The sequence below is a fragment of the Anarhichas minor genome, unplaced genomic scaffold, assembly GCF_050575085.1.
Source record: "Anarhichas minor isolate MPS153535 unplaced genomic scaffold, ASM5057508v1 ptg000042l, whole genome shotgun sequence".
NCBI lineage: Eukaryota > Metazoa > Chordata > Actinopteri > Perciformes > Anarhichadidae > Anarhichas > Anarhichas minor.
The window spans coordinates 7,422,063-7,447,852 of NW_027466488.1; the positions used below are offsets into that span (position 1 = coordinate 7,422,063).

The 25,790-nt window shown below is 42.1% G+C and overlaps 1 protein-coding gene across 1 annotated transcript; it reads left to right on the forward strand.

Moving 5' to 3' along the window:
* Window positions 1-3,270: 3,270 nt before the first annotated feature.
* Window positions 3,271-20,180, forward strand: greb1 (growth regulating estrogen receptor binding 1). The gene is made up of 33 exons (XM_076110127.1): window positions 3,271-3,424; window positions 3,588-3,695; window positions 4,169-4,345; window positions 4,717-4,899; window positions 5,955-6,068; window positions 6,338-6,475; window positions 8,130-8,291; window positions 8,503-8,628; window positions 9,511-9,696; window positions 9,962-10,098; window positions 10,432-10,708; window positions 10,818-10,943; window positions 11,051-11,263; window positions 11,613-11,810; window positions 11,974-12,157; window positions 12,265-12,448; window positions 12,562-12,698; window positions 12,789-13,140; window positions 13,258-13,373; window positions 13,623-13,828; window positions 13,958-14,564; window positions 15,062-15,218; window positions 15,311-15,413; window positions 15,590-15,745; window positions 15,915-16,051; window positions 16,141-16,302; window positions 17,387-17,591; window positions 17,735-17,897; window positions 18,033-18,151; window positions 18,738-18,970; window positions 19,222-19,422; window positions 19,544-19,682; window positions 20,017-20,180. The coding sequence occupies exons 1-33, from the start codon at window positions 3,271-3,273 to the stop codon at window positions 20,178-20,180; spliced, it is 6,024 nt and encodes a 2,007-aa protein (XP_075966242.1).
* Window positions 20,181-25,790: the final 5,610 nt, after the last annotated feature.

Below are 25,790 nucleotides of genomic sequence, written 5' to 3' on the forward strand. Positions count from 1 at the left end.
AAGTGTTTTCCTCTTTTAATTGTACTGTTCAGGGCTTATATAGATGCTGCACTGGCCAGCTGACACTGCTCAACGTTCCTTTGCCTAGCTAGCCTTATCTCTTGCTCTCTCTCTCTCTCTCTCACACACACATGCACATTTGTATGTATGCATTCACTAATTGTTTGTTTGTACATGTGTGTGTTGTTGTGTGTATGACTGTAATATGATCAGCTATTGAAGGTGCAAGAGTTGAGGTTGTAGACCGTAACGATGCTAGTCAGACTGAACAGAAAGGAAGAATAGCCGGGATGCTGAATGTGTGTGTGTGTGTGTGTGTGTACGACTGGTATGTGGGCCTGGCCAACAGAGAAAGAGCCTGGGGTTCTTATCTGACCTCTCACAGGATGACCTCTCACCCCTCAAGACAAGCCCTTTGTGTCCACTGAGCCTGAGCCCATGGGAGAGCGTGTGTGTGTGTGTGTATGTGTGTGTGTGTGTGTGTGTGTGTGTGTGTGTGTGTGTGTGTGCGCGTGTGCGTGTGTCCGCATATATTTGTGTGCGTGTGTAATAGAAGTATAGGCCACATCAAAGTCTAACTTAAACATTGTTATTTGGACTCACCTTTGACCTTGCGGTCATGAGACATCCCTCAAACTAATACATCTACGCCCTAAAGGCAGAGAGCTTATATATGCTAGTTTGCATGTGTTAGCATGGAGCTGAGCTGAACATCAAATCTCTCCCAATAACTTTATACAAAATATCTTTGATAGCAAACAATAAGATGCTAACAAATTATTTTACTTCATCGTGTCCAGAATTATACTGATTCGTGGAAGGTTAAGAGAAATAGACGTCTTTCTTCTTCGTATGTTTTTGTAGTCCAGCAAATCAGTAATATCCTGAAAATAAATATTTGTCTAAGAACTCCCTGAAAGGGCTGAAAGACTTGGGAAAGCTTATCATCTGTGGATTGCTCCGAGTTTAAAGGGTTCCTAACTTCAGGTTTGTATGTGTGAGGTTTGTGTGTTTGAGGTTGGTGGTAGTGGTGGGAAGGGGGTCCAAAGGGTCATAAAACACCACAATAGTGTCTCTCTCCCTGGGGTGAAAGAAAGACAGGCAGAGAAGAAGAGGAGGGGGGGGGGATGAAAGGATCTCCCACTTCCATGTCAGGGAGAGAAGAAGGAGGGGGAGATGGGAGGAGAAAAGATCAACAAAGCTTCATTACAAGTTTTTTATTCAGCTTATTTCTGTCATCTCTGCTCCACGTCTGCTTTTATGTGCCACAGGTCTTGTGGGTTTGTGTTTGGAACAGACATTCCTTAAAAAATAAATTCTGGATGTGATTAACACTGGAACAGTTCATATGCAGCCAGAGTTTAAAATGAACAGTTCAAATGCACAACACTAGCTTCCTTTGTGTGCTTCATCGCAGCCCTTCCACTAAAGCACACTGTTTTGTTCCGCCATCAATACTTTGTCTCTTTGATGTTACACAATATTGATCCAAATTCATATTTGGCAGAAAAGCTGTTTTCTACAAGTATCTAAGACAGCTGTTTTTAATTGCTTACCTCATTAAGGCAGAGCAATATTAGCCAATAGAAACCTAAGGAATGGCTTTAGATGTATACTTGCTGCAGTATTCGGTTAATTGAACACTTTAACAGGATTTTGGTGAAGATTCAATAAAAGGTGGAATACACCTCTCTGCTTTCATCTCCTCCACGTCTCCTCTTCCTCTGGTTGTAAAAAGATCCGTCTGCTCTTTGGTAGAAGGTGTGATAACTTCCTCTCTGTGCCGGCTCTGTTACGTCGGGGCTTTTTGTCTTCCGTCCTCCGTCTCTCTCTCTACAACGTGGTGCAAGGCATTAAAGTCTGCACGGCTTCTTTACATATGAAAGTGTGGAAGCAGAAGGTGGCTGGTAAGGTGTGTGTGTGTGTGTGTGTGTGTGTGAGAGAGAGAGAGAGAGAGAGAGAGAGAGAGAGAGAGAGTGTGCATGTTTGTGTGTGTGTCCATCTCCAACATGAAATCTCTCGAGGACAATATGAAGCTCAGAACGTGGATCTGTTTACATCATCATGTGGATATTATATGTATACATATTTTCTGCTAACCTGTAGTTTAAGACACAAACAGCTTTACATCTGTAATCTGACAGGCTAGTCGTTTCATTAAGATGACCTGCAGGTTGCTGACTCGTCAGTGAGTCTCATGCTACAAGGTATGTCTGTCAGTAATGTGTAGCTTCTTAAGTGTGCGTGTGTGTGTGTGTGTGTGTGTGTGTGCGCAGCAGCCAGCATATGGTCAGTCGAAGCTTTAGAGAAGAGGGATTAAGTCATTGTTACAATCCAGCCTCGTTATTTCCCTTCTCACTGACCCACTTTGTTTACCATTCAACACATCTTTCGGTTCCTCAGGTTTGTTCCTTCAGCATTTTATATATGAACATGTAATTATTCAAATTTTTTAAAATCACACACATTATCAAAATCTCATGAGTAGTGTGTGAAGTGACAAACAAATGACATATCACTCCTTTTAAGAACAATAGGAATGTAAAATGTAGTAAAACTACTGCAATAAATTGAACACATTGACTTAGAACAACAAATTAACAGCTGTTATCATTCTTACATTTTTTTAACATGAACACGTAAATAAAAAAAATAGGATCAAATCACTTAAAATAAATGAATTCATGGTGGTATGTCAAACTCAAACAACTAAAACAACAGTATTCAGTGCGTATTTTGAAAAAGGTACGTGCAAAGAATTGCTTTTTAGTAGTTTTTTTGTGAGTGTTTTTCATCTGTTAGAGAGCAGAGGAGAGAAGCAAACCAGAGCGAGCGAGAGAGAGAAAGTAGAAAAACAGTGCAGCGTCTAGGTCAGGGTGTCCTGACTCTGTCAGTGCAGCTGATTTTATGGCATGCTATCTGGACAGATGCCATCCACTATGTGTGTGTGTGGGCCTGTGTGTGTGTTTCTGTTTGAGTAAATGTGCTTTCACTGGATTTCAGTGTTTGAGTCTGTTCATCGGTGCATACTGTGGATGTGTCTATGAATTTGTGTGTGTCCGTGGCTTGGCAATATTAAGCAGTACATTTATTCACATTGTCAGATGGCTTTAACTTAAACTGGATTCAGTCTTGTGTGAGTCTTTTATATTGTCATCTTTCTTTCTCTGAAGGACCTTGTTGGTCAAACATCACTGGGATGAATTCTGCGTTTCTTCTTTCCTTCTAAAGATGAAACTGAGCGTCCACTGTTTTGTTTTTAGGACACCAATGGGGAACTCTTATGCAGGCCAGCTGCGGACCACGCGCTTTGAGGAGGTCCTCCATAACTCCATCGAGGCGTCGCTGAGGTCGAACACCGTGGTGCCTCGACCCGTCTTCTCACAGCTATACCTTGAGACGGAGCAGCCGTTGGCACATGATGGTGGGTTGCATGGATGCAAAGGAGAACGTGCGATAACGAGTTCAGCGAAAGAGTGTGTTTCCTCCGATTTGAATTCTGACATCCTTATTGCATCTGTATTTGCTTATTGTCCCTCTTGTTCACCATTAAAATTGTATGTTTTTTGTGTGTTTCCCCCGAACAGGCCGTACCGAGAATGATGATGAAGATGAGGAAGTTGGCTCAGAGTCTAACAGCCCCCCATTACCCTATCAGATGAAGCCCCCACCTGAGGGATGCTGCACCACAGATGGTTTGTACACGTACACATATAGCTTATAAAAATCTAAAAAACATCACTGCATTACAGTCACAATTGGCACTAGGAGATTTGAATTTTCAAACAAATACCATGACCTGGATTTGCAGTTTCCCTTTAATATAGAATATGTCACACCTTGCATTTAATAAGTGTTCACCTTATTTATGCGGGTATCATGCAAATGAAAGAGAGATATAATTAGTTTGGCTGGTTGTGCAATCTGCTGGATATATGGTCTCACAATGTGCAAGGGTCAGTTTTGTGAGTGAGCTTTGTCGTGGTGTAGTTAGAAAGAGGAAATGCTAATTTGACTGTACTAGAAATCTCAACTGACGGTGAATAAGCAGCAGAAAGTGGCCAGACCAGCTATTTTGCATAGTGTATATCATTGCTCTTTTTACTTTTGCAACAAAGAAAAGCTTTTGTGAAATAACTGTCCTATCCTGTCTTTTTCCTCCCCACAGGCTTTTGTCAGGCAGGCAGAGACCTGCGTCTGTCCTCGCTGGGATCAGATCCCTCGGACGTGCCCCCTGGGTTCATGTTGGTCGGGGTGCGGTGCCCCTCCCTCCCCGAGACCCTGCTGGTGTGTGCCGTGGACCGCCGCTTCCTGCCAGACGAACGGGGTCACAACGCACTGCTGGGTGAGGCAGGGGAATCTCATCAGGCATCTGTTTCTGGAAAAAAACTCAAAATGTCAACGTTCAGGACTCAAAAGGAATAGTTCACCATTTTGGGAAATGCCTTTGTTTGCTTTCTTTCCAAGAGTGAGATGAGAAAATTCGTCTTGATATACAGAGGAGATGTTTTCAGCCTAGCTTAGCATCAAGACTGGAGACAAAGAGAAACAAGTAGCCTAAGTTAAAAACAGTATTATCACTTCTAGTGTTGAACTATTCCTTTTAAGTTGATGGCAATGCATTTGCCACATGATTGAGATGGTAACGTGTGACTATAGGAACATGAAATGCAGCCTGTTGTAATCGTACATTTCCTGCATGTGTGCTCCCTCCAGGCTTTTTAGGGAACTGTATGGGCTGTGGAGAGAAAGGCTTTCGCTATTTCACAGAGTTCTCCCACCACATTAACCTGAAGCTCAGCACCCAGCCCAAGAAACAGAAGCACTTGAAGTACCATCTGTATCGAAACAACCAGGGCGTGCTGGTCAAAGGAGCTCCCATCTGCTGGAGGGGACACGGTAAGAGAAGGGTCATTTTTGGGGGATTTGGGAATTTTCCTTGAATGTTTACATTAAAATGGGTGATGTCCCTTCTGTGACACACAGATGGCTCAGCAGTGGAGGGGTTAATTGTAGAAGTGGAGCGAAACGTTAAGCGTGTACACAGAGGCGACAGCCTGGAGCTAACCCGTCAAACTAAAATGGTGTGTAGATGGACATCGCCGAATGAAAAGGCCTGTGAGAAACATCCCTGTAGATATTGTGTTTCTAACCTCATCCTGTTGTTTCTGCTTGCTTCTTTATTTTCTTTACTCCTTTTGTTTGGGAAGGAAAGAGTGAAGCTTAGCAGTTTAAACGTCTTCGTCTTAGAAAGCTTGGGGTAATTCTGTGGTTACAATAAACAGGAATTATGCTAACCATGGATCATGTTTTTCAAAACGCGCAAAAGCTCTGGTATTGAGGAGTCTGGATGATCCAACACGCTCACTGATTAAGCCCTTTTCCTGGGAAAAAAAGTCTGTTGCTATGCGGCGATGGCAAACTGTTTTTGATACCAAAGCGGAGCAGCGTCAGACCTGCATAGAATCCAGAGCAGATTCACCATCAGTGGCATAGGTTGGAAAACTGGTTTTGACTCATTCATCGCAAAAAGAAAACATACCGGTACTCTTTTCCTGGACCAGTGAGAGGGCTCTGAAGAATAGAAGTAAGTGTGAAGCATATATTGAAACAGAAACAGTGTCCCTCTATCATATGCAGTCATTCCTGAATTAGCCCCCAATCATTCAGTTCATTCTCCCATGCTGCAGGGCCATCAGATTTACTTCAATACAGAGTTATCTGGATAACTTTGTCTTTTTACATCGGATCATGGTTCTGAATCTGTGGGTTGCTGGCTTTACTCACAAAAGTTATCTAGTTAGTCAACTTGTCACGGAACGGCCTCTGTTGTGTTTGCCACAAATACATGAATAACGAATAAGTTATTGCAGTGACCTAGCTACTGAAATATTTCTGTCTCTTTGGATGTCAAATTACTCAGTTGTGTGTGTCTGTGTGTGTGTGTGTTTCAGATGGCAGGACGAGGCAGACGGGGTCCAGCCTCTCAGAAGGCCATGTGACATCAGATGAACAGCCACCAAACATGACACTGACACGCCCAACACACACACCTGGCAGCTACACAGGTAACACATGAACGCAAACACGCAAGATACGTTGAGACAATGGTTCTTGTTGACAATTGATCTTGTTTGTGTTCTCAGCGCCAAAGAAGTATTGTTACTGTTTCAGACTGCAGACTCTAATTCACTAAAAGTTGTTGACAGACACTTGTATCTCTCTCAAACTAGAGGTAATAGAGAGAGAAGACTATATGTAATAATCACAGAAATGTTTTTCATGAAAATGTACAGTTGTTAATGTTATTGATTCATTCTTGTCTATCTGTAAACAGCAGGATCAGCTGTGGACCCGGTCACTCTGCCACAAATCGCTGACGTCTCACACTCGCTGACAAATGGCAACCACGCTGCTCCCTCCATCACCCAGCCCCCTTTAAACCAGTCAAGGCCGGGAAGACCCTCAGCTAAAGGTACAGATTGTGCAGACTGCTGACCTCGGCTCTGTAATCACATTAATATCCAGAAACTTGTGTATATATGACATGTAAGTCGAAATATGACATTTAGTTATGACATTCAAGTAATGCCTAATTCCAATAAAAACGTCCTCAGAGGTGTTTATTGTCAATGAATTTACTAATTTATAATAATTGAGTTATCCACATGTAGGGTTAATACTTTGAATGTTGTACTTAATGTTTGTGTGAGGTTTTAGGTTGAATATTTAAAAATAAAGTGGAAAGAGAATGAGAGGAGGAATCATTCACTGCATTTGCATCTGCCATCAGATTATTCCTGGCTTTGTGGAGCATCGTGATTGCTCAAAAAGTCCTTCACTCCACAAATGTACCAGCAATTTTATATATTGAATTTTCCCATAAGATTATGGCAACAATATTATGCCGGTGAGAGATATTAACCTTCACAACCTTCTCAAGGCAGCACTGTTAAAAGCCGATCAAGTGATAATGTCATGATCACTCCTTATACACAAGGACATTCTATCTATTTGATTAACATAAATACTGTGAATGAGAAGATTTTAAACATCCAAAATAAATTCATCAATATTAACTCCCACTACTTGTGAAATATGCCCAAACTAATGTGGTTATTGAATACATCTGATAACTCACCAACTAACTGCATGTAAACTGTGATTTGAAGTTATCAGAATATTGTAGCTCATCTAATGTCAAACATATTTTTCTGATTCCTTCATCTGTGCATGGAAACGTGGTCAGTCTGTTGTCATTAAACCCTGGGTTTCTTCACACCTCTCAAAGGGAGCGCTCCTACATCCAGCAGCCCAAACTGTGTGTGTGTGCGTGTGTGTGTGTGTGTGTGTGTGTGTGTGTGTGTGTGTGTGTGTGTGTGTGTGTGTGTGTGTGTGTGTGTGTGTGTGTGTGTGTGTTATAACAGCCCTGCTAAACAGGAGCCAGGCAGCTGCATTGTGTGTGGGGGGTTGTCCTTTGTCTTTCTGTCTCTCTCCCTCTGTCTCTCACCTCTATTAACCAGGGTTGTAAAATTCCCTCTCTGTCTCCTCTTTTTTCCTGCTTTCCCGCTGAATGAAAAGCTTCCTTCCTGTCGATGTTGTTTTTTTTCATGGCCCTATTAACAAGTGGACCTTTTATATGTCTCCCTATTACTGCATTTCAACAGAGGTTGAGAGGAAGAGGAAGAGACAGGTTAATGTATGACTAAAATACAACTGTTTTCCATTACTGTATTAACAGAAGTCCATCCTAAAACATAATATACAGTATGCTCTGTTTATTTGTGGCTTAATAGAATTACAAAAATGACTATACAGGAAGTCATTCCTGAAGCAAACCGAATTGTAGAAAAATGTGACACTGAAAAAAGCATAAAAAATGAACTCAACAAATGTTATTGCAGTGACGAATATTAAGGCAGAAGCAGCAACTTATGAGCAGCAACAAAATCCTTTAGCTGGGTACAAAGCAGAAAAATACAATATGTACATACATATGACAATATATTTGAAAAGTATTTAAATTTGTCGTAATTTTAAAAATTATCAGTTACTAGTTAAGCAGTAAAAGTATAAACTACCAGCTTTTTAAGTTAACATGCTTTGTGGTGTTATTCTTTATTCTGCAGGGTCCCATGCAAATGCAGGACCTCCAAAAAAGAGGCACAAGGGCTGGTCGCCCGAGTCATCTGCCAACAATCTGCCAGAGAGCACTGCGAAGACGCCACCATCTTCATCAGCCTTATCCACTTTATCAGTGTCCTCTGTCTTCACAAATGGAGCCAGATCAGGTAAAAAAAGAGACAAATATAGACAGAAAACATGAAGAAAGGGACATATGGGACTATTATGTGGTTATACTTAATGCTATATTTATATATATATATATATATATATACATATATATATGTCTGTTTAATCCTATACGTGTAAATTAGACAGCTTGCACTATTTGTGTGTGTCTATGTATAAATTTGATTTATATTTCTGTGCTTTCTCCAGAGACTGCAGCCCCGCTGAGTTCATTGCAGGGATCCTCCTTAACCCCACTTTCTCCACCAGGGTTGTCTGTAACGATCCCTGATCAGCTGCTACACACCTGCAGTCTGCAACCTGTCATCTTTAAAGGTCAGATGAGCAATTATATCAGTGATTTATTGTGATAGAATGCACTTTCTCTGTATAAAAGTATTTGTACCTGTGACAAAGTGTACTAGTCTTTATTGAGTACTTGGTGTACGGTGATCATTGTCCGCCCAGCGGTCAGTACTGGACTTTCTCGAGCAGGTGAACAGGTGAGGTTTTCAGTAACCACCCAACAGATGGCCAGTTTAGCTCGCCTCTCCTCACAGGTTAGAGGTCAACCAACTCCTGAGGCTGCTTCTCAGCCTACCCCCCCCTCCCCTTCCAACCTTTGCACCCTTTTGTATCACCTGTCAACTCATCCACCATCTTTTCTGCCGTCAACCGCTTCTAATATCCAGTATGTGTTCTTTCCTTCTCTTATTTCCTTTCTGTCTTCACTTCATATTCATCACCAACCTGCCCTTTACCTCACCAACATGCCTTTCCTGACTATTGTCCCTCTCTCTATTGGGGGTAAATTGCATTTTGCCACCACCACTCGATCCTGAACTGGTCTTTATTTAAGTTTGTAAGTTGTTCGTATAGTAACTGAAAGAAACACAAACACAAACTTAAATCTAAGTTAGGCCCTGATAAAATTTGTACTTCTCATAAAAACAGCAGGTGACAGCAGCGAGATAAAGTTGTCTGCATTGTGTTTCTTCGCACTGACATGTGTATTCATTGTAATTGTCACATGATACCATCTCATGTTATACCATGTTTCCAGCCAACTGTCAGTAAAAAGCCTTGTGCTTTTCCATCCATGTATCACATTACATTAATGGCCAAATCCACCACCTGAGCCACAGCACCAAGTCCACGTTTTTCTCAGGCTCCTCACTGTGATTACCTGTTTCATCTGTCTACCTCTCATTGATACAGGTCATGGCCCACTCCCCCAGCTGACTGGAAATGCCAATGAAGTGCTCCTCAGTTCTCTGCTTCAGAGTTGTTATCTGAGCTCTCAGACGCTCCCCGGAGTCTACCAGCACTATGGACCATCACCCATTCAGCCATTGTCAACTGAGATGCAGATTCTACTCACAGTCTACTACCTTGTTCAGCTAGGTCAGTGTGAAACCTTCTTTCAGAAGAAAGGCTGTAATCATACACAGTTCCGTCAGACTGAGATGAGGAAAGTGATTGACCTCTCATGATATCATTGCTGTGTCTCATAATGCCCACTAGGAGGCAGACAGTTATAACTGAATCAAGCTGAAGTCTGCTGACTCTGGCTTTTGTTTGTTCCCCATCTAAAAACATATAACTATTCTAAAGGTATTCTAAATTATTATTTACCACACTCTTTGTCTCTCATCTTTATTCATCCAAGGCCCTGACCAGGTGCCCCTAATAGAAGACTTGGAGCAGATATTCATGAGGTCGTGGAGGGAGTCTCACCTCAGCGAGATCCGACAGTACCAGCAGCCTCAAACACCAGCCAGCCAAGGGAGGCACTATGGCATAGAGGTGAGATGTCATAGAAGTGACCTTTTGTTAAATGTTAAGTTTGAGATAAAGTAACTACAGACAGAAAATTCTAAATTCCAAAAAGTAAACGCATTTACAAGTAAAAATGAGGTTCCAGGCTTTTAGGAAAATTGACTCACGTAAGGCTGTACACATTCCCAGATCTCCGTCTTTTAACGCCGCAGAAATCATTACTCTGTGTCTCTTCATGTCAAGCTTAACATGATGTCCTCTTCATGCAGCATTTTGCTGAGACAAATACTGATGACAAGTCAGCCGAGTAAGACTGAATAAATGAACAAATTGCTCTTCCTTTTTCTACTCTGTCTCCAGACCACATCCACGCTGCCTGGGCTCCCCCAACATCTCTCCTTACCTCCCCAGAGCCAACAACCCCTGACCCCCAGCCAGCTCCCTTGGCTCGCCCAGCTGGCTGCCTCCTCCTGTGGAGAGGGCGTGGTGGTGTTAGGGGAAAAGATTGGATCTTTGGCTCAAGGCCTCCAACAAATGTTCAGCAGATTAATGGAAGGACGGCTTGAAAACACCAACTACGTGGTCGTTATTGTCACTACACCGGGACAGGAAACACAGTCCTGCGTGGTAGTCACAGGTGGGAATGGATTTTATGTGTATGTTAATATTTGCACATTGTTATTTTGTCCTGAGAAATAAACAGAAAGAACAAAGCGTATTTATCTGTGCGTGTGTGTGGTTTGCAGGTAAACACCAGTGTCGTGCCTTGGCAGAGAGTATGTACTCCCCCAAAGAGGGTCTGAAAGAAATCAACCACCAGCTCTCCACTGGTATTGCCCAGGAACTCATCCATTACTGCAATTCCCAACAAGGTGTGTTTGCCTTTTTTACGTGCACATTTGTGTGTGCAGTGCAGGCATATTAATGTGTGTTTTCGTCTTAATTCACCAGCATGAACGAGTGCCTTTTTGTTTTTCAGATGGTGACTTAGATTCCCTGCTGGATAGTGCCACTGTGGACAGCAGTGAGCCATCTCCCTTATCCAGTAGTCAAGAATCAGCTGAGGAGAGGAGTCTTAAAACCACACACAGTCCCAAAGACACAAACAGTCCAAAGGATTCACACACACAGTGTTCAAAAGACCTACCCAGCCCTAAAGAGAGAGTCTCGAGTCCCAAAGACACTTGTTCAGGTGAGACACGGAGGGGTTGAAGTGTACACTGTGTGTGACATATTTTTTGAATGAGAAGATTAACTATTCAGGCAGATGTCATGCACGGGTTATGCAAGGTCCCCCCCCCCCCCTGCTGTAAACCATACTATGTCATGGTTTTGAACCTCACATTTCTTAAGTTTCCCCATTTGCTTTAATCTTGCTTATGTTGTATTTTTCTTCAATTAGCCTTTTGACTAATTGCTGACGCAACTTTTGAATGGGATTCATTTGATTCACTGTAAAACATAGACGTAGACAGAGATGACTTTTAATGTCCCTTCCTCATCGAGTGTGATGATATGAGTTTGTGTTTGTATGTGTGTAGAATACTCTGTAGAGTGGCGGGAGGTCCGTCCCATTCAGCTGGCAGTGGCCAGAAAGCTGCTGTCCCATGTTTGTGCCATAGCAGACTCCAGCACACAGAACCTGGATCTTGGCTCCTTCGACAGGGTCAGCTTCCTCATCCTGGTTCCGTCCTCTGAGGTCACATTTCAGCAGACCGTTCTTCACCTCTGGAATTCTGGTCTGGAAATTATATGACTCTTTTTTTTTCTTCTCAGCAGTTGTTTTTATTCATTCACGTCTTTAAAAAGGAGAGACGAGAAGAATCATTTTAATTTGTGTGTGTGCCGATTACATGATGTGTATTTATGTTGACCGCCTTTCTCTTTGGCTGCGTCTCTCAGGTGTCCTTCAGGAGCTCGGGGGTTTAGACCAGGAGTGTGTGTCTCAGCGGGAGGCTGAGCGGTTCGTGGTCAAGATGGATCAGAGCGCTCAGGCACGAATTGACAGCCTCACCCAGGAAGCACAAAGCAACTCCTACACACTCTACATCCTGGTCCATGACCATGCCCACTGTGACATTAACAGGTGTGTGTTTGGTGTGTGTGTTAGAGAAATGAGAAAGAGATCTGAAGTGATTCAGAATAAAGTGTGTTTTCTCTTTCTGTGAGTCTTTGTCTCTGTCTCTTATTCAGTGCATCCCACAGTAGCTCAGACTGTGGTTTGGGTCCGGTGGACCAGCTGTTAAACTCCCGTCAGGTCAGAGATGCTCCAAACATCCTAATTCTCCACGTCACCTCCTTCCCCTTCGCCCTGCAGACACAGTATACCCGCATCAGCCCCTACAATGAGATCCACTGGCCCTCTGCATTCAGTAATGTAAGATGGAAGTCTGTGTGTGATACACACTCTGTATTTAACATACACCTGTGACACATATCTGGAGGTTGATTGGGATTAGGATACATAACATTGTGTGTTTGTGCGTGTAGGACATGGACCTGTATCATGAGAAGACACGCTACTTTGGTGTGTCAGAGCTTTTAGAAACGACCCGTTCAGGGAGCAGCCTGCCTCTGATGCGTCATGATTCCTCCTTTGAAAGCATGGTGTCTGCCCTGGAAGAAAGGTAGCACAAACACACACATGCTTAATCTACACAAATATGCTACTCCTCACAAGCAAGTTTGAATTACTTTACAATCTCTCTCACTCCCAGGTTCCCTAAACTGCACAGTGCTGTGATCCGGACTACAGTTTTGATCCAACACTACTGCGTAGCTCTGATGGCTGCATCCGGCAGAATCGACAGCTCCCACAATCTCCACAAACACACCTCTGTGGAGACCCTAGAGATTGTACAATCACTGCTCACCGCTTCCCAGCAATGTCCCGCCCACCATGGTCACATGGTCCTGCTGCGGATCCCCTCTTTGGCTCTGGCAGCGTGGGCCCACCGACGGCTGTCCAGAGTTAGGAGACAGCTGGGTCTGGAGGAGAGTTTTGAAATCATACTGGGGAATCCAAACCAAGCTCTTAATATTGGACAGAGCTTCACTGATCAGATCAAGGTTGGGTAGCAGGTTATAATATCATGAAATACAGGATCAATTATTTTATGGATAGATGATCTTACAAGTAGAGAAATCAAGATACACTGAGTGACTGTACTTGTGTGTGTCCTGCAGACATGGCTGAAGATCCAGGATGCTGACTGGGTTCCTCAGACCTACCTGGAGCTGGAGGCCCTGCCCTGCATCCTGATCCTGTCAGGAGCTGAGCCACTGGGAGAATCACTGCCAAGGTACACACACAGAGTGTTTTGATCAAAGCTCCCTGACGTATGACCTAAAACCTTGACCCTTTGTTCCCAAGGCTCCATGCACTGTAGTTCCATCACCACGGGTTAACTTCATACAAGCAAAAATAGTTTTTTGTGTAGAAACGCTAGAATAATCAAGTCTCCACTACTTAAGTGTTGTACCATAGCTTCTGCATCTAAATCTGCTATTGTAAATCTGGAGTTTAAACAGTGAATTCATTCTGCCCACAGGTCATTGAAGTATTGTGATCTTAGAGTGATAAGCTGCGCCTACCTTCAGCGAACCACACTCGAACAAGAGCTAGGACTGGCTGCTTATCTTGTGAGAGCAGAGTCACGACCCCCACACAACCCCGGACCAGGAAGTGACCTGCTGGAGAGTGACGCGGAGAAACTCAGCAGTACTGACAATGAGGAGGAGGAGGGACGGGAGAACAGTGAGAAGAGATACACATGAGCTGTTCTTTAAGATTTAAAATGTGTGAAATGCTCACTTGCTGTTTGAAGGGATATCTCAACTGATTTTCGTTTTGTTCTTACTCTCTTCTTTTTCCCTCCATTTCCAGGGGACTCCCCTCTGTCGTGCAGCCAGCAGGTCCAGTCATGTCCAGACAGCGGCGCTTTGGATCCCTTCCCTGCCCAAAGCACCACCTCTCCAAATGTCTCCCAAAAAGGGACCATGGACGCCATACAACCTCCCTCGCAATCACAGACTCAACTTCAACCACAGCCCCCGTCTTTTCCGTATCCCCAAGCTACAATACACCAACCTCAAGTGCAGAGTTATTCCCAGGCCCAACCGATCTCCCAGCTTCAGCCACAACCCCAAATTCAGAGTCAGTCATTATCTCAAACAAATTCCCAAACTTACACTCAAATGCTTCCCATGCACCAGTCCCTCTCTCAGATGCAAATACCCCCCCCTCAAACTCAACCACATCCCCCTGCCCAGTCCAGTCGCCAACACTCCAAATCCACCTCCTCTGGCTCCTTGTCCCCGCGAGCCTCCTCTCCTCATCAGAGCTGCTCCTGGGCACGGGGAGTGAGTCGCCCGCCTTCTGTGCTCCTCCCTCGTGCCCTCTACGATATCATCACAGCCAGTGACAGCAGCGGGCTTCCACGATGTTCATCATTCCTGCCACACATGTCTGTCGCATGGGCAAGCAGCTTCAGGTAAAACCAGTAAAAAAAACAGATCGTCCAGAGTATACAACTGAAACCTTGTCTTTCTACGGTACCTTTAAGCAATCTAGAAGTCCAGCAATGTGATACATCCTTGGAAACGTCCTATTCAAATTTGATGCAAGGGTTTAGCTATCTAAAAATTGTTGATTTGCTTTAATTTAGGCAGACCACCAAAGGGCTAATCTAACTGTTTAAGCTCAGTGGCTCAGTGTGTATAATGTTTATAACTGAAAAGTTCTAAAAGAGGGTTCAATAAGTATCGTATCCTACAAATCAAAACCTGTAGGCTTGAAATGTCTTCGCTGAATTAGTTAATCCTGTTTTATTCCACTAGAACCAGAATGGAGATATTTTTGAAGATATTACACAAATGTGAACAAATCACAGGTTTTTCTTTGCTTGCAGACCTTTCACTCGGTGTGTCCTGGAAATATCAGACGCTCATTAGGAGATATTTAATAATGAACTTTGTCTTTTGTGTTCAGGCCCTTGCTGAGCAAGATGATGACATGTACAGAACAGTCACTGTACTATCGTCAGTGGACAGTCCCCCGCTCCAACCACATGGACAGCAGCAATCGCACCGAAGGACGAAGTGACAACTTTCACCCTCGCAGGCTGCTGCTCAGTGGACCCCCACAGGTCATTTCTCTCTTCATTTCTTTGTTATTCAAGTCAAGCTCATGCTATGCTGTATACCTACAATAATTACCCTATTTTCTTTCCATGTTCAGGTGGGTAAGACAGGAGCTTACCTGCACTTCCTGGGTATCCTGTCTCGGATGCTGATCAGGCTGATGGAGGTGGATATCTACGATGAAGAAGACATCAACTACAGTCAGTATATATGCAGCAGTAGCCACCATTTCTGAGACTAGGCTTTCTAAACAACTTAAATTCTCTGTATGTTGTACTGTTTCAATGTTTTGCTAATATTGCTGCTAAGAATCTTCAATATTCATCGTGCTGTAATCTCCTGTGTAATGCATACACTTGGAAATGTGGTAATTTAGGTGCACAGGCAGAGGGGGTGTTGTACCACCTGCCAAATGCTTCCTGGCCCAACCCAGACATTATGAGGACGATGCCCTTTGACTACACCATCCATGACCCCAAATATGATGACATCAGCTCTGTTTATTGCCCTGGATTTACACCCAGTTTCGAGGGTAGGCACAGTCAAAAAACACACACACAAGTCAATATATTAACACACAACCAAAACTATATTCACAGAACATTCGTCTTCTCTAGTGTTTGCTGCTTGTAATCACAAATCCTAAGAAGTTATCTGTTCTATTGTCCTAATCTGTCCTTTGCCCCTGTTGAATTTACAAGGAAACCCTGTGCGCCTGGAAGACGTGTACCTACGAAGGCGAACAGCTAGGATCAAGCTGTCTAAATATGCGGCGTACAACACGTACCACCACTGTGAACAGTGTCATCAGTATTTGGGCTTCAACCCCAGATACCAGGTCAGCAGAACACAAAAGCCGCACAATCCGATAGCTGTTTTTGAAATGTCACAGCTGATGATGTATGTCCTCTTTAATCTTACAATCAGATGTATGAGACAACACTTCATGCCTTCACATTCACCCATCTACTGCTTGGGGAAGAGATCCAGCTCTACTTCATCATCCCAAAGTCTAAAGAGCACTACTTCAGCTTCAGCCAACCAGGTGGCCAGCTGGAGAGCATGCGGCTGCCTCTCACTTCTGATTGGGTGAGTCCCTCCTTAGTGAAACCGGAGCCACTGAATTTCAAATACTTGCATTTCCTTTTGCTAGCTGCCGATGTACAGAGTGAAAATAAATAAAGCAGCAGAGTAATGCCTGAAGTTGTTTGACCATCCAACGAACACTTCTGATGCCGTCTTAGGCTGAAGATAAAAACTAATAGGGAGGATATCAGTAGTTCGAGAGGGTCAGAGTCACCGTGACAGTAAATCTTCTGTTAGTGCTAATCCAGTTATTCTCAAAGTGTTGGGGGCGCGCTAGGATGGACTGATTATGATGCAGACCTAATGTTTTGACGTCAGAATATTTTTCATGGTGGAACAGTAAACAAATCGGCTATCACAATAGTAATGGTGTTCATAGTTAGGTTTACAGAATCTACAGATATGGACGGATGCTTGGTGAGACGCACAAGACATTATTTATTATTATTAATAACTTACAGAAACATAACCTTCCACCTTCTCTTCCCTTCTCTCTCTCTCTACACACACACACACACACACACACACAGCAAGTGACGCGGCACTCCTTGTCTCTGTAATTGTCTCAATCCAGAATTCAAAATGAATTGAAAACTCAATTCATGACAGAAAATGTTTGAGAACCACTCTGCTAATCTCACAATATAAAGAACATAAAAAAAATACAAACTTCAACTAGATATTAGGTGATGTGCATCACCCACTGAGCCTTCCTAACATTGCAAAAGAAAACAAACACACAAACTGATATCCTGAATTATTAATTTCCTGTTTCCTGTGTTTCAGTAAATCAATCCTGAGTACACACTTACCACAACACATTACCATTGCATTTACTGTTAAGTGGTGACTTGCAGGGTTGAGCGTAGTGCAATGCCCTTGAGCGCCACTAGATGGCGGTACATGCTAAACTATGACTAAAATTGTCCTTATGGGAAAATGGATTACTGTAGCCCAGTGGTCCCTATGTATTCCCGTAAAGATATGTGCACCACGGTTTTCTGTTAGAGAGGATTTTGTCGACACTTCCTATTATTGTTGATATGATGATATTTTGATTTTTCAGTATTATTTCCTTCTTCCCCAGACCCCAGACTGCATCAAGAGTCCAATCTTCACCCCAACCACTGGTCGTCATGAGCATGGTCTGTTTAACCTGTACCATGCTATGGATGGAGCTTCACATCTACATATCCTGGTGGTCAAAGAGTACGAGATGGCTGTGTATAAGAAGTACTGGCCCAACCACATAATGCTGGTACTGCCCACTGTCTTCAACGGAGCTGGAATAGGTATGTTATTGCTACTACTGTTGGGTATGAAGAGACTCCTTGATTTCATAGATATTTAATGCAGGCATCCTCAGCAGTTACAGTCATCTAAACTGTTTTTGTGTAGTCCACCACCTTCATACCGGAGTTCTGTTCTCCTGCAGGTGCTGCTCACTTCCTGATTAAAGAGCTCTCGTATCACAACTTGGAGCTGGAGCGTAGTCGGCGTTTGGAGGGAGGGGCCCCTACAGGGGACGTCTGGCCCTTTATCATCCTCGCCGATGACTCCTGTGTTATGTGGAACGCAGTGGAACTCGACGCACGCAAGTACATACAAGCACATTATTTATACGAATATATGTGTTGGACAAAATAGCTGCTGCTTGTATTGGAAGTAAGACTGTTTATTCATGTTATGAGTCAGTTTTAACATAGTTACTGTTCGCTTTCTGCTGTCGTTAGTGGTTCAGTGGAGCACGCTGTGTCACTGAAGCAGATCTTACAACACATGGAGGCCTGTCCAGACCTGGCCCACTACGGACTGTGCGGGATCAGGAAGTGGAGCAGCCGTGGACTAACAGGTCAGGGGTCATGATGTCAAAACATTTAAGTAAAACAACTTTTTGACAGCATTTCGGTCTATTTAAATATTGTACAAATTAACTTAAAATATATTTTCCTCCCAGGGCCAGAATACCAATACTATCAATGATATAACAAGCTACAACCTCAAAATTGTAATCGAAAAGTGTAATCACACACACTTCATAAGCTTCACTTACTAACTGCTGCAAGTCTGTTGTATTGGCCTGCACAGGAAACTTCTAAATTATAAACCACTGCTATGCAGAGCAGATTCGACTGGCTGTAGATGCCTCAGATCTCCACTGCAGATACAGATTGTTGTGTCTTCTTCTCTTCAGTGTTAACTCGTTTACCTGAAAGATTTTATAGATCATATTTTAAAGCATTATTACATGTCTGTATGTCTAGCTCTAAGCTATATCTCAGTGTTGTCTTTTTAAATCGTACATTTGAAGGAGTCTCAAATGTGTGACTGAATGTTTTAGCTACTTTATGACGAACTAATGAAGAGGAATGCATAACAAAGTTTTCTGCTTTATGACTAAGATAAATTTGAAGTTGCGTTTATTTTGTTTCCTCCAGGTAATAAACAGAGGGAGCCCTTCTCCAGAGGTCTCCTGCATGACTTCCTCCTCCTCAACGTCGATCGGAGCCAGAATGTCCAGTACGACCAGAACCGCTTCACCTGTCACGATGTGGACTTCACCCTCAGGCTACACAGCGCCGGACTGCTCGTCTGCGGGTTTAACAGCTTCAGCGTCATGAAGAAGCAGATCGCCATAGGAGGATATAGGACGTTTATTATCAAGACCAAGGTAGATGTTGAAGACACATGACAACACAACCACATATCACTCACAGAGCAAAGACAGCAAAACAGATTTATAGAATACTATTTAGTGTAGTAAGTTACATATAACGCCACATTTGCAGCAAAAAATAAAAATAATAATCTTTTCACAGAAAAGCAAAACTTAATTCAAAATGTTTAATTTGACTCTCATTAATCTTAACAAACAAATAACTGCATCAAAGGTTATTAAACAAAAGTTTGAAATTTCACCAGACGACAGATGTTCCCACCTCAGTGGGGCCCTCGCAGTACATCTGTGCCCCAGACAGCAAGCACCTTTTCCTGGCTACACCAGCTCAGCTGCTCCTGGAAAAATACCTTCAACACACCAGACAGAAGTTGTTTCCACTCAGCACCAAGAACTACACACACCCTGTACTGTCTGTGGACTGTTATCTCAACCTGGGACCTGAGGTATAGACACGCAGCCTCTTTGTTTGTGGTAAATGATTAACCTCTGAACAGAAGTATAGGTTCATACACCCATGAATTCCAACACACATTGTTTAAAAGTCACTCCTCTTGCGTCCTGCAGGTGACGGCGTGTTTTGTGAGTTCCAGACCTCACTCTGTCAACATCAGCACCACAGGGTTGCTGTTCAGTGGCCTTCTCCTCTGTTTCGTTGACTCCTTTGTGACGCCTGGGTTCCTCAAGAAATTCACCTTCCTTAAAGGTACAAAAGCAGAACAAATACAGACAATGAAATAATATACTGGTATGTGTGTTTCAGATGGCACGTTTGCAATATTTTTGTAGTTTTGTACAGAGCAGGCTATACATGAAATCTTGGATCGCATCTGAATACCATAATGTGCTACATCTAGCATTTTAGTCCTCTGGCTAAGTGGCTGAAAAGCAAACCATATAACTGCAATATCACTGGTTCAATCCCCGCCACGGACCTCTGTTGCATATCATAACCCTCTCCCCCTACTGTCCACTTAAGAAAGCCAGAAAATGTGATCATGTCCATGTCATATTTAAAGTATCTATCTGCTTCTCTGTAGGTGCGACTCTGTGTGTCATCAGTGCCGATCGTAGCTCTTTGAGGCAGACGGTGGGCAGGCTGGAGCTGGAGGAGGAGTGGAGGTTCAGGCTCAGCGATGAATTCCAGACCGCCAACGCCAAGGAGGACCGACCGCTCTTCTTCCTGACTGGAAAACATATATGACTGAAACACACATCTACAAAGAGTCACAGTCAGGTTCAAAATCACTTTAATTGCTAAAGGGAAGAAATGTACTAGAGTGTTTTTTATAGCGCGACAGTATGCACTAACATAGGCTCTGAATGGACAATGACACGTGTTATGGCCAAAGAAACAAGAGGAAATCGTATATATTTTACGTGGCCTTTATTGAGTCATGGTTGTCCTGTGAGTTAGTAAAAGATTGTACAAGAAACAGCCAGAATTTTTCAGGAACTTTTTTCTGATAATGAAGTGGTTATTGTTTGCATTTAGTGTGGTTGAGGCACCACTTCATAAATCATGAGTAATCTTTTTGCTCCACAAGAATTTATTTTCCTAAAATAAAAACGTTATCTCCAAAAAACAAAAACATGGTAGAGTTAAGTGGTGATAAAAAAGTTAAAGGATTAATCTCAGAATGTTTTTATTAATACACAGTATCTTGATTGTATTTTTGAAGGAGGAAGATGTTAATCAACCATGTTTTCCCTCAGGAGATATTCACTAGACTCAGAAATTGCAGTTACTGCTTTTATATTTTTTCATACGTGTTTGCAGTTTTAGCTGCGTTCATGTTTGTATAGCAATATTACAATGTTCTGCACACTTCATGCAGGTGCAAACAATATGAGAAGCTTTACTAAAGGGTAGACACAATCATATGTGTGCAATGGTAGCCGATTTTTGGCAACAAACTTTTTTTACTGAGCATTTTTTTTTTTTCTGTTTTGGATGTGAAAGAATTTGAATATATTTTGTCAGATTTGCATTATGTAAAAAAAAAAAAAGTACTTATCCAGTGTGTACAATAAATAGTTGTGTGTTTGGATGTTGAACATTTGTTATGCTTTCTGCTCAATAGACTGATGATTTTATTTTTAACTGAAGAGACACAAATCTACTGTGTTTTAAGCATTTCACAATGTACAGTTTTGTATGGCTTCTATTGTATAAATGTAAAGACATGTTACATTTCTTTTGTGTGTATGTGTTTGTCCCTGATACTTCACGATACACAGATAAAGATGAACCATTCTACTGATACTATTCTGATACTTTGAAACAGACTGAAGAGCACAAAAAGCATATTGTCCCCGTCTGGCAGAGCTGTATCCTGCAGGACCTGTTCAGGAGATATTTGAGACTGTAAATGGAGCCTCTGAAGTCCTTCGATGAGGCTCCATACTACTGACCCCAGATGATCCCTCTGAAGCTCTTTGATGTGTATCTGTGTGTGAAGCAAGGTGATTTCAGAACTTCTTGGTTGACCTCTTAAGCCTTAGTCCTTGGGGAAAGAAACACTTAAAATAACATCCCAAATAAATCAGGAATGGCTCCTCAATCATAAGGCTTATATGCATATTTCTGGTGTCCTTTAAGGTAAGAAGCGAAACAATATTATTCCATTGCAAGTAAACTTATTTATATTACTGGTCTGGAGATGCAATTATTTATCCTTGCCTATAATCTAAATTTCAAAGGCAATATCACCGTTATAACCAAGATCCCTAAATAATGATGGAACTGAATGTCTTTTCACACTCTTCACGACAGCTGTGACTGTAAATGTGATGAAAATACACTATTTATGATACAATTTATAAAAAATATTCTCACATGTTCTCCATGTTTTGACGATGTTTACTGTTAACATGTTGACTGTTTACTGGGAGTTTTACTCCAAAACACTTAATTTCCTTATAGCCATGTTACAAATAACACAAACCTTGAACTCTCTCATATCCAAGTAGCCTATTTCTCAGCTCCCTTCACAATCATTTTAATGTTCTCTGTTTTGTGTTGACCAGCACAGTTGATTACACAAGCAATGACCAAAATCAGCTTCTATGGACATTTCTGGTCATTTTAGTTTGCCCTCTTTGACCTCTGAACTTAGATCTATGTTTTTCTCCTTGAGTGAAAGTCAGTCAAACTTGATTAAGATGGCTAACTCCTTGAACCTCTCTGCGCCCTCACGTCAGACTACGGTAGAGACGTAAGTAACTCAAATCCACTATTGTTGGTGAAAGTAACATATTTTGCCAAGCACGTTCATCATCATCATTAGCGTGACTGTAAAAGTCTTGACTGACAGGACGCTGTGTGTTTACAGTCAAGGTGCGTTTCGGTGCTTTAGAAATCTCGGAATTTCTAGTCTCAAGAGATACTAAACATGTTGAAAGACTGACCAGAAAAGTATCCCAGATGTTTTGAATACGAGTTATTCAATATATTTTCACTGAAAATATATTGAACATTTTTTCAGAGATTTCATTTGCCCGCTTTTATTGTTGAAATACTTCGTAATAAGACATAGTTTGGACAACATACAGTTAGGTTTACGGATTCTGAAAGCTGAAGATCTCGTGTTTTCAGAACAGTAGGCTATAACATGCATTATCTTCGACCAATCCTCTAGCGCGACTTTCGCCATAAAGGTGTACCCATAGGCCGTATATAAGAGGGTGTACTAGGTGTTGTGTCTAAGTCTGTTCCCTCATCGAGTAATTCCCTCCTGTTAAAATAATAGCGCCCCCCTCGGTGGTTAGGGTTAGGAATAAGGGTTGGTTCAGGTTTAGGCAACGAATATCGACGGGGAAACAGTATTCGACACAACACCTGCGGCTCAAGGAGTTTATAACTTTTATTTTACATAATACAAACACAAACGGACATATACATATATAAAGACTACATGCAAATGTATATTCAGAATGCTGCAGTCATATGTCATTTGACACAAATCCACATGTTTGTTGGACACACATGGGGTTCAGTGATGTCAGGAGGGGCGCCTTAAGCAGCAGTAGAGTCCAGCAGCTCCGGACCCTCTCAGATTTCCTCCAAGTACTCCATTCCCAGAACACACTTGCTGATAAATTTAGTCTTAAACGTTCACAGTATGTCGCATAAGCATCAACTACTCACATTTAAGAGTCAAAGGACTCATCCACCACCACCCAGAGGAGCTTTCGCACCACCTTGAAGATATTCAATTAGCAGAATTAGCAGAGTAGGAACTTCAAAAACTTTGCATCTGTCGAGACATGGAGCCATGGCCCATTGAAGAGCAAGAGCTGGACTTCAGCAGGCACAGAGAGGATGGCAGCCACAGCAACAGCTGGTCCTTGGTAACTAAACTAAATATGTGCTGTACATCTACTAATTTTGTATTCAAATCAAGAAGGGTTCCTTTTTTAATCAGTAACTATAACATGTTACATTTCTAGAAAGATTGCATTAATGATAGATGAGGATCTCAAAGCAAGGTGTATGGTGGAAAATCTTGAGCTAAGTTGAGCTTAATAACAGCTTTGTAGAAAGATTTTCAAACATTTCAAAGGGAAATGATGGAATTACGGAGAGGAGAATAGTTCCAAAGAGTGAGCTGTAACACAAGCTTCATACTTAGAATAGTCTGTAATAGTACTAATTTGACCTAAAGGCCTGTATGAAACGGAGAAAGGCACGAGGGAGAGATGGATGTGAGGGGGCACCACGTGCTTGCTCAGAGGGGCTTCAGTTGCTTTCCTAGAAAACTAGGCCGGGCCCTTAAAGTGGCAATCCTTAAGTTTTCAGTCCTGATTTAGAATTTCTATTTGAGTGAGAACAGTGGAATTATGCTTAGAGTTTCACAGTCTGGAGTCCTTTGGCACAACATAGTGACTTGACTGATCTTAAAGATCTTAAAGATTATCATTCTGTGCAAGTGTGTTTGTTAGAGAAAGTGTGTCTTTGTGTCCTTCTGCTGTACTTAACAGCCAGAGCTCAGTGTGTGTGTGCTGGTGCATAGAGTATGTGAGCTTTTGTTTGTTTGAGTGCAGTATAACCATGTGCTAGATCAACAGCTCATATCTCCCCGCATGACCTCAAGCCCACATGGGCACTTATAAAGGCATATTATAACACAGCCAAGCTATTGCGTAACAGTCCCAAAATACAGAGGTCTGTGAGTGGCTCTGTGGGCTCAGGCAGCACATCCACAATTCCTCCATCTCCTTTAGATTATATCTGCCTGAAGTTCATCCTCAACTGAAGTCAATTGTTGCTATTATTTTGTCCCTCTGGTTTATATATAATATGATATATAATCATTTATAATCTCATATGTTTAAAGATTTTTTGGGAAGAGAAAGAAAGGAAAGACGGTCTTTTGTTTCATGTTTACTTAGATTCCCCATGTCCGGCTACATTTTTATGATCCACGCAAACATAAACAGATCTTGCGAAACATCAAACTCCATTTTAAAACACATTTTTTTGGCCCCTCATGATGTCAGGATGTGCATCAGACAATGTGCTTCATGCTCTAATTAGAATGATGAATGTACAGTACCATAGACTGTGTATAGTACTGTGTAATTTGGAAAAACCTTTATTGTTCACAAACTATTGTGTGTCACCTGTTGTATATTGCTGAAGTCAGGAAAACAAAATGTCTAAATGTTATTTATGATGATAATAACATTGGAACCTAACAACTACTCAGCATTAAATAAGAGGATTTGTTACTCCAGTTCGCCAGCCGGTGGTCACACGGACAGCATGTGCCTTTCTCTCTGCAGGTGAAGAGTTGGGAAGAAATGTCCGTTTTGGGGTAAATTACAGCCCAGTTGCTCATTCGCTAAGATATTACAAAGCAGATGTTTGTTCCAGCATTACTTATTATGGTCATAATACAATTGGTGGCAGTGGTAAGAAAGCTTTAAGCAGCCACTTCTGGCCCAGGAAACACAACTAAATATATTTTTCTAAAGCCCTGAAGCATGCCTGTTAGGACTCTACATTGGGGGTGGGTTCATTTGTCCACTTGTGATGTGTGGCTCAGACAGCCTTCTGATTGGCTCATGCAGCCCCCCCCCCCTCTCTGTATGGCAATGAAAAGAATGCATTCTTGAACCTAGAGAGAGTTCCTGGGAGAGATCAGACAACCCCTGTCTCAGCAAACCGCCTTTTTCCTTTCTCTCTCTCTCTCTCTCTCTCTCTCTCTCTCTCTCTCTCTCTCCCTCTCACGTGTCTGGCATTAGTTGACACTGCAGGGCGGTATCTAGAGGACGAAGATCTCACACACACAAACATGCACGTACTGAAAACAGAGAGACACGCTAACATGCACATACAGACACATACAGTTCATGCATATGCTCACATGAAACAACTTTTTAGGAACGGATTAAAAAAACAAGATATAACATGTGAATTAGTGAGCTTCAGTGCTGTTGATAGGTGGATTTTGTTACCATAGAACTGAGCCAGGCTAGCTGTTAACCCTCGTTTCAGTCTTTATGTTAATTTAATCTAACCATATTACCAAACAAACAACATAAAAGTACCAATCACCTCATTCAACTCAAATCTATTTCTGAAAATGTCAAAACAGATTTTAGGAGGGATAAAAGTTGGAATAGTGACGCCGGGAACAAAATAATAGAATAGCAAAAAAATCGAATTAGATATAAAATATTATTTTGCTAAGACTTTGAATATAGATATTACTGTTTTTACTTAAACTGAATAACATCATTTGTGCTCCAAATCCTCAGTAAATCCACCTCCACAACGCAGTAAACATACCAGTTTTACTTCTCTGTC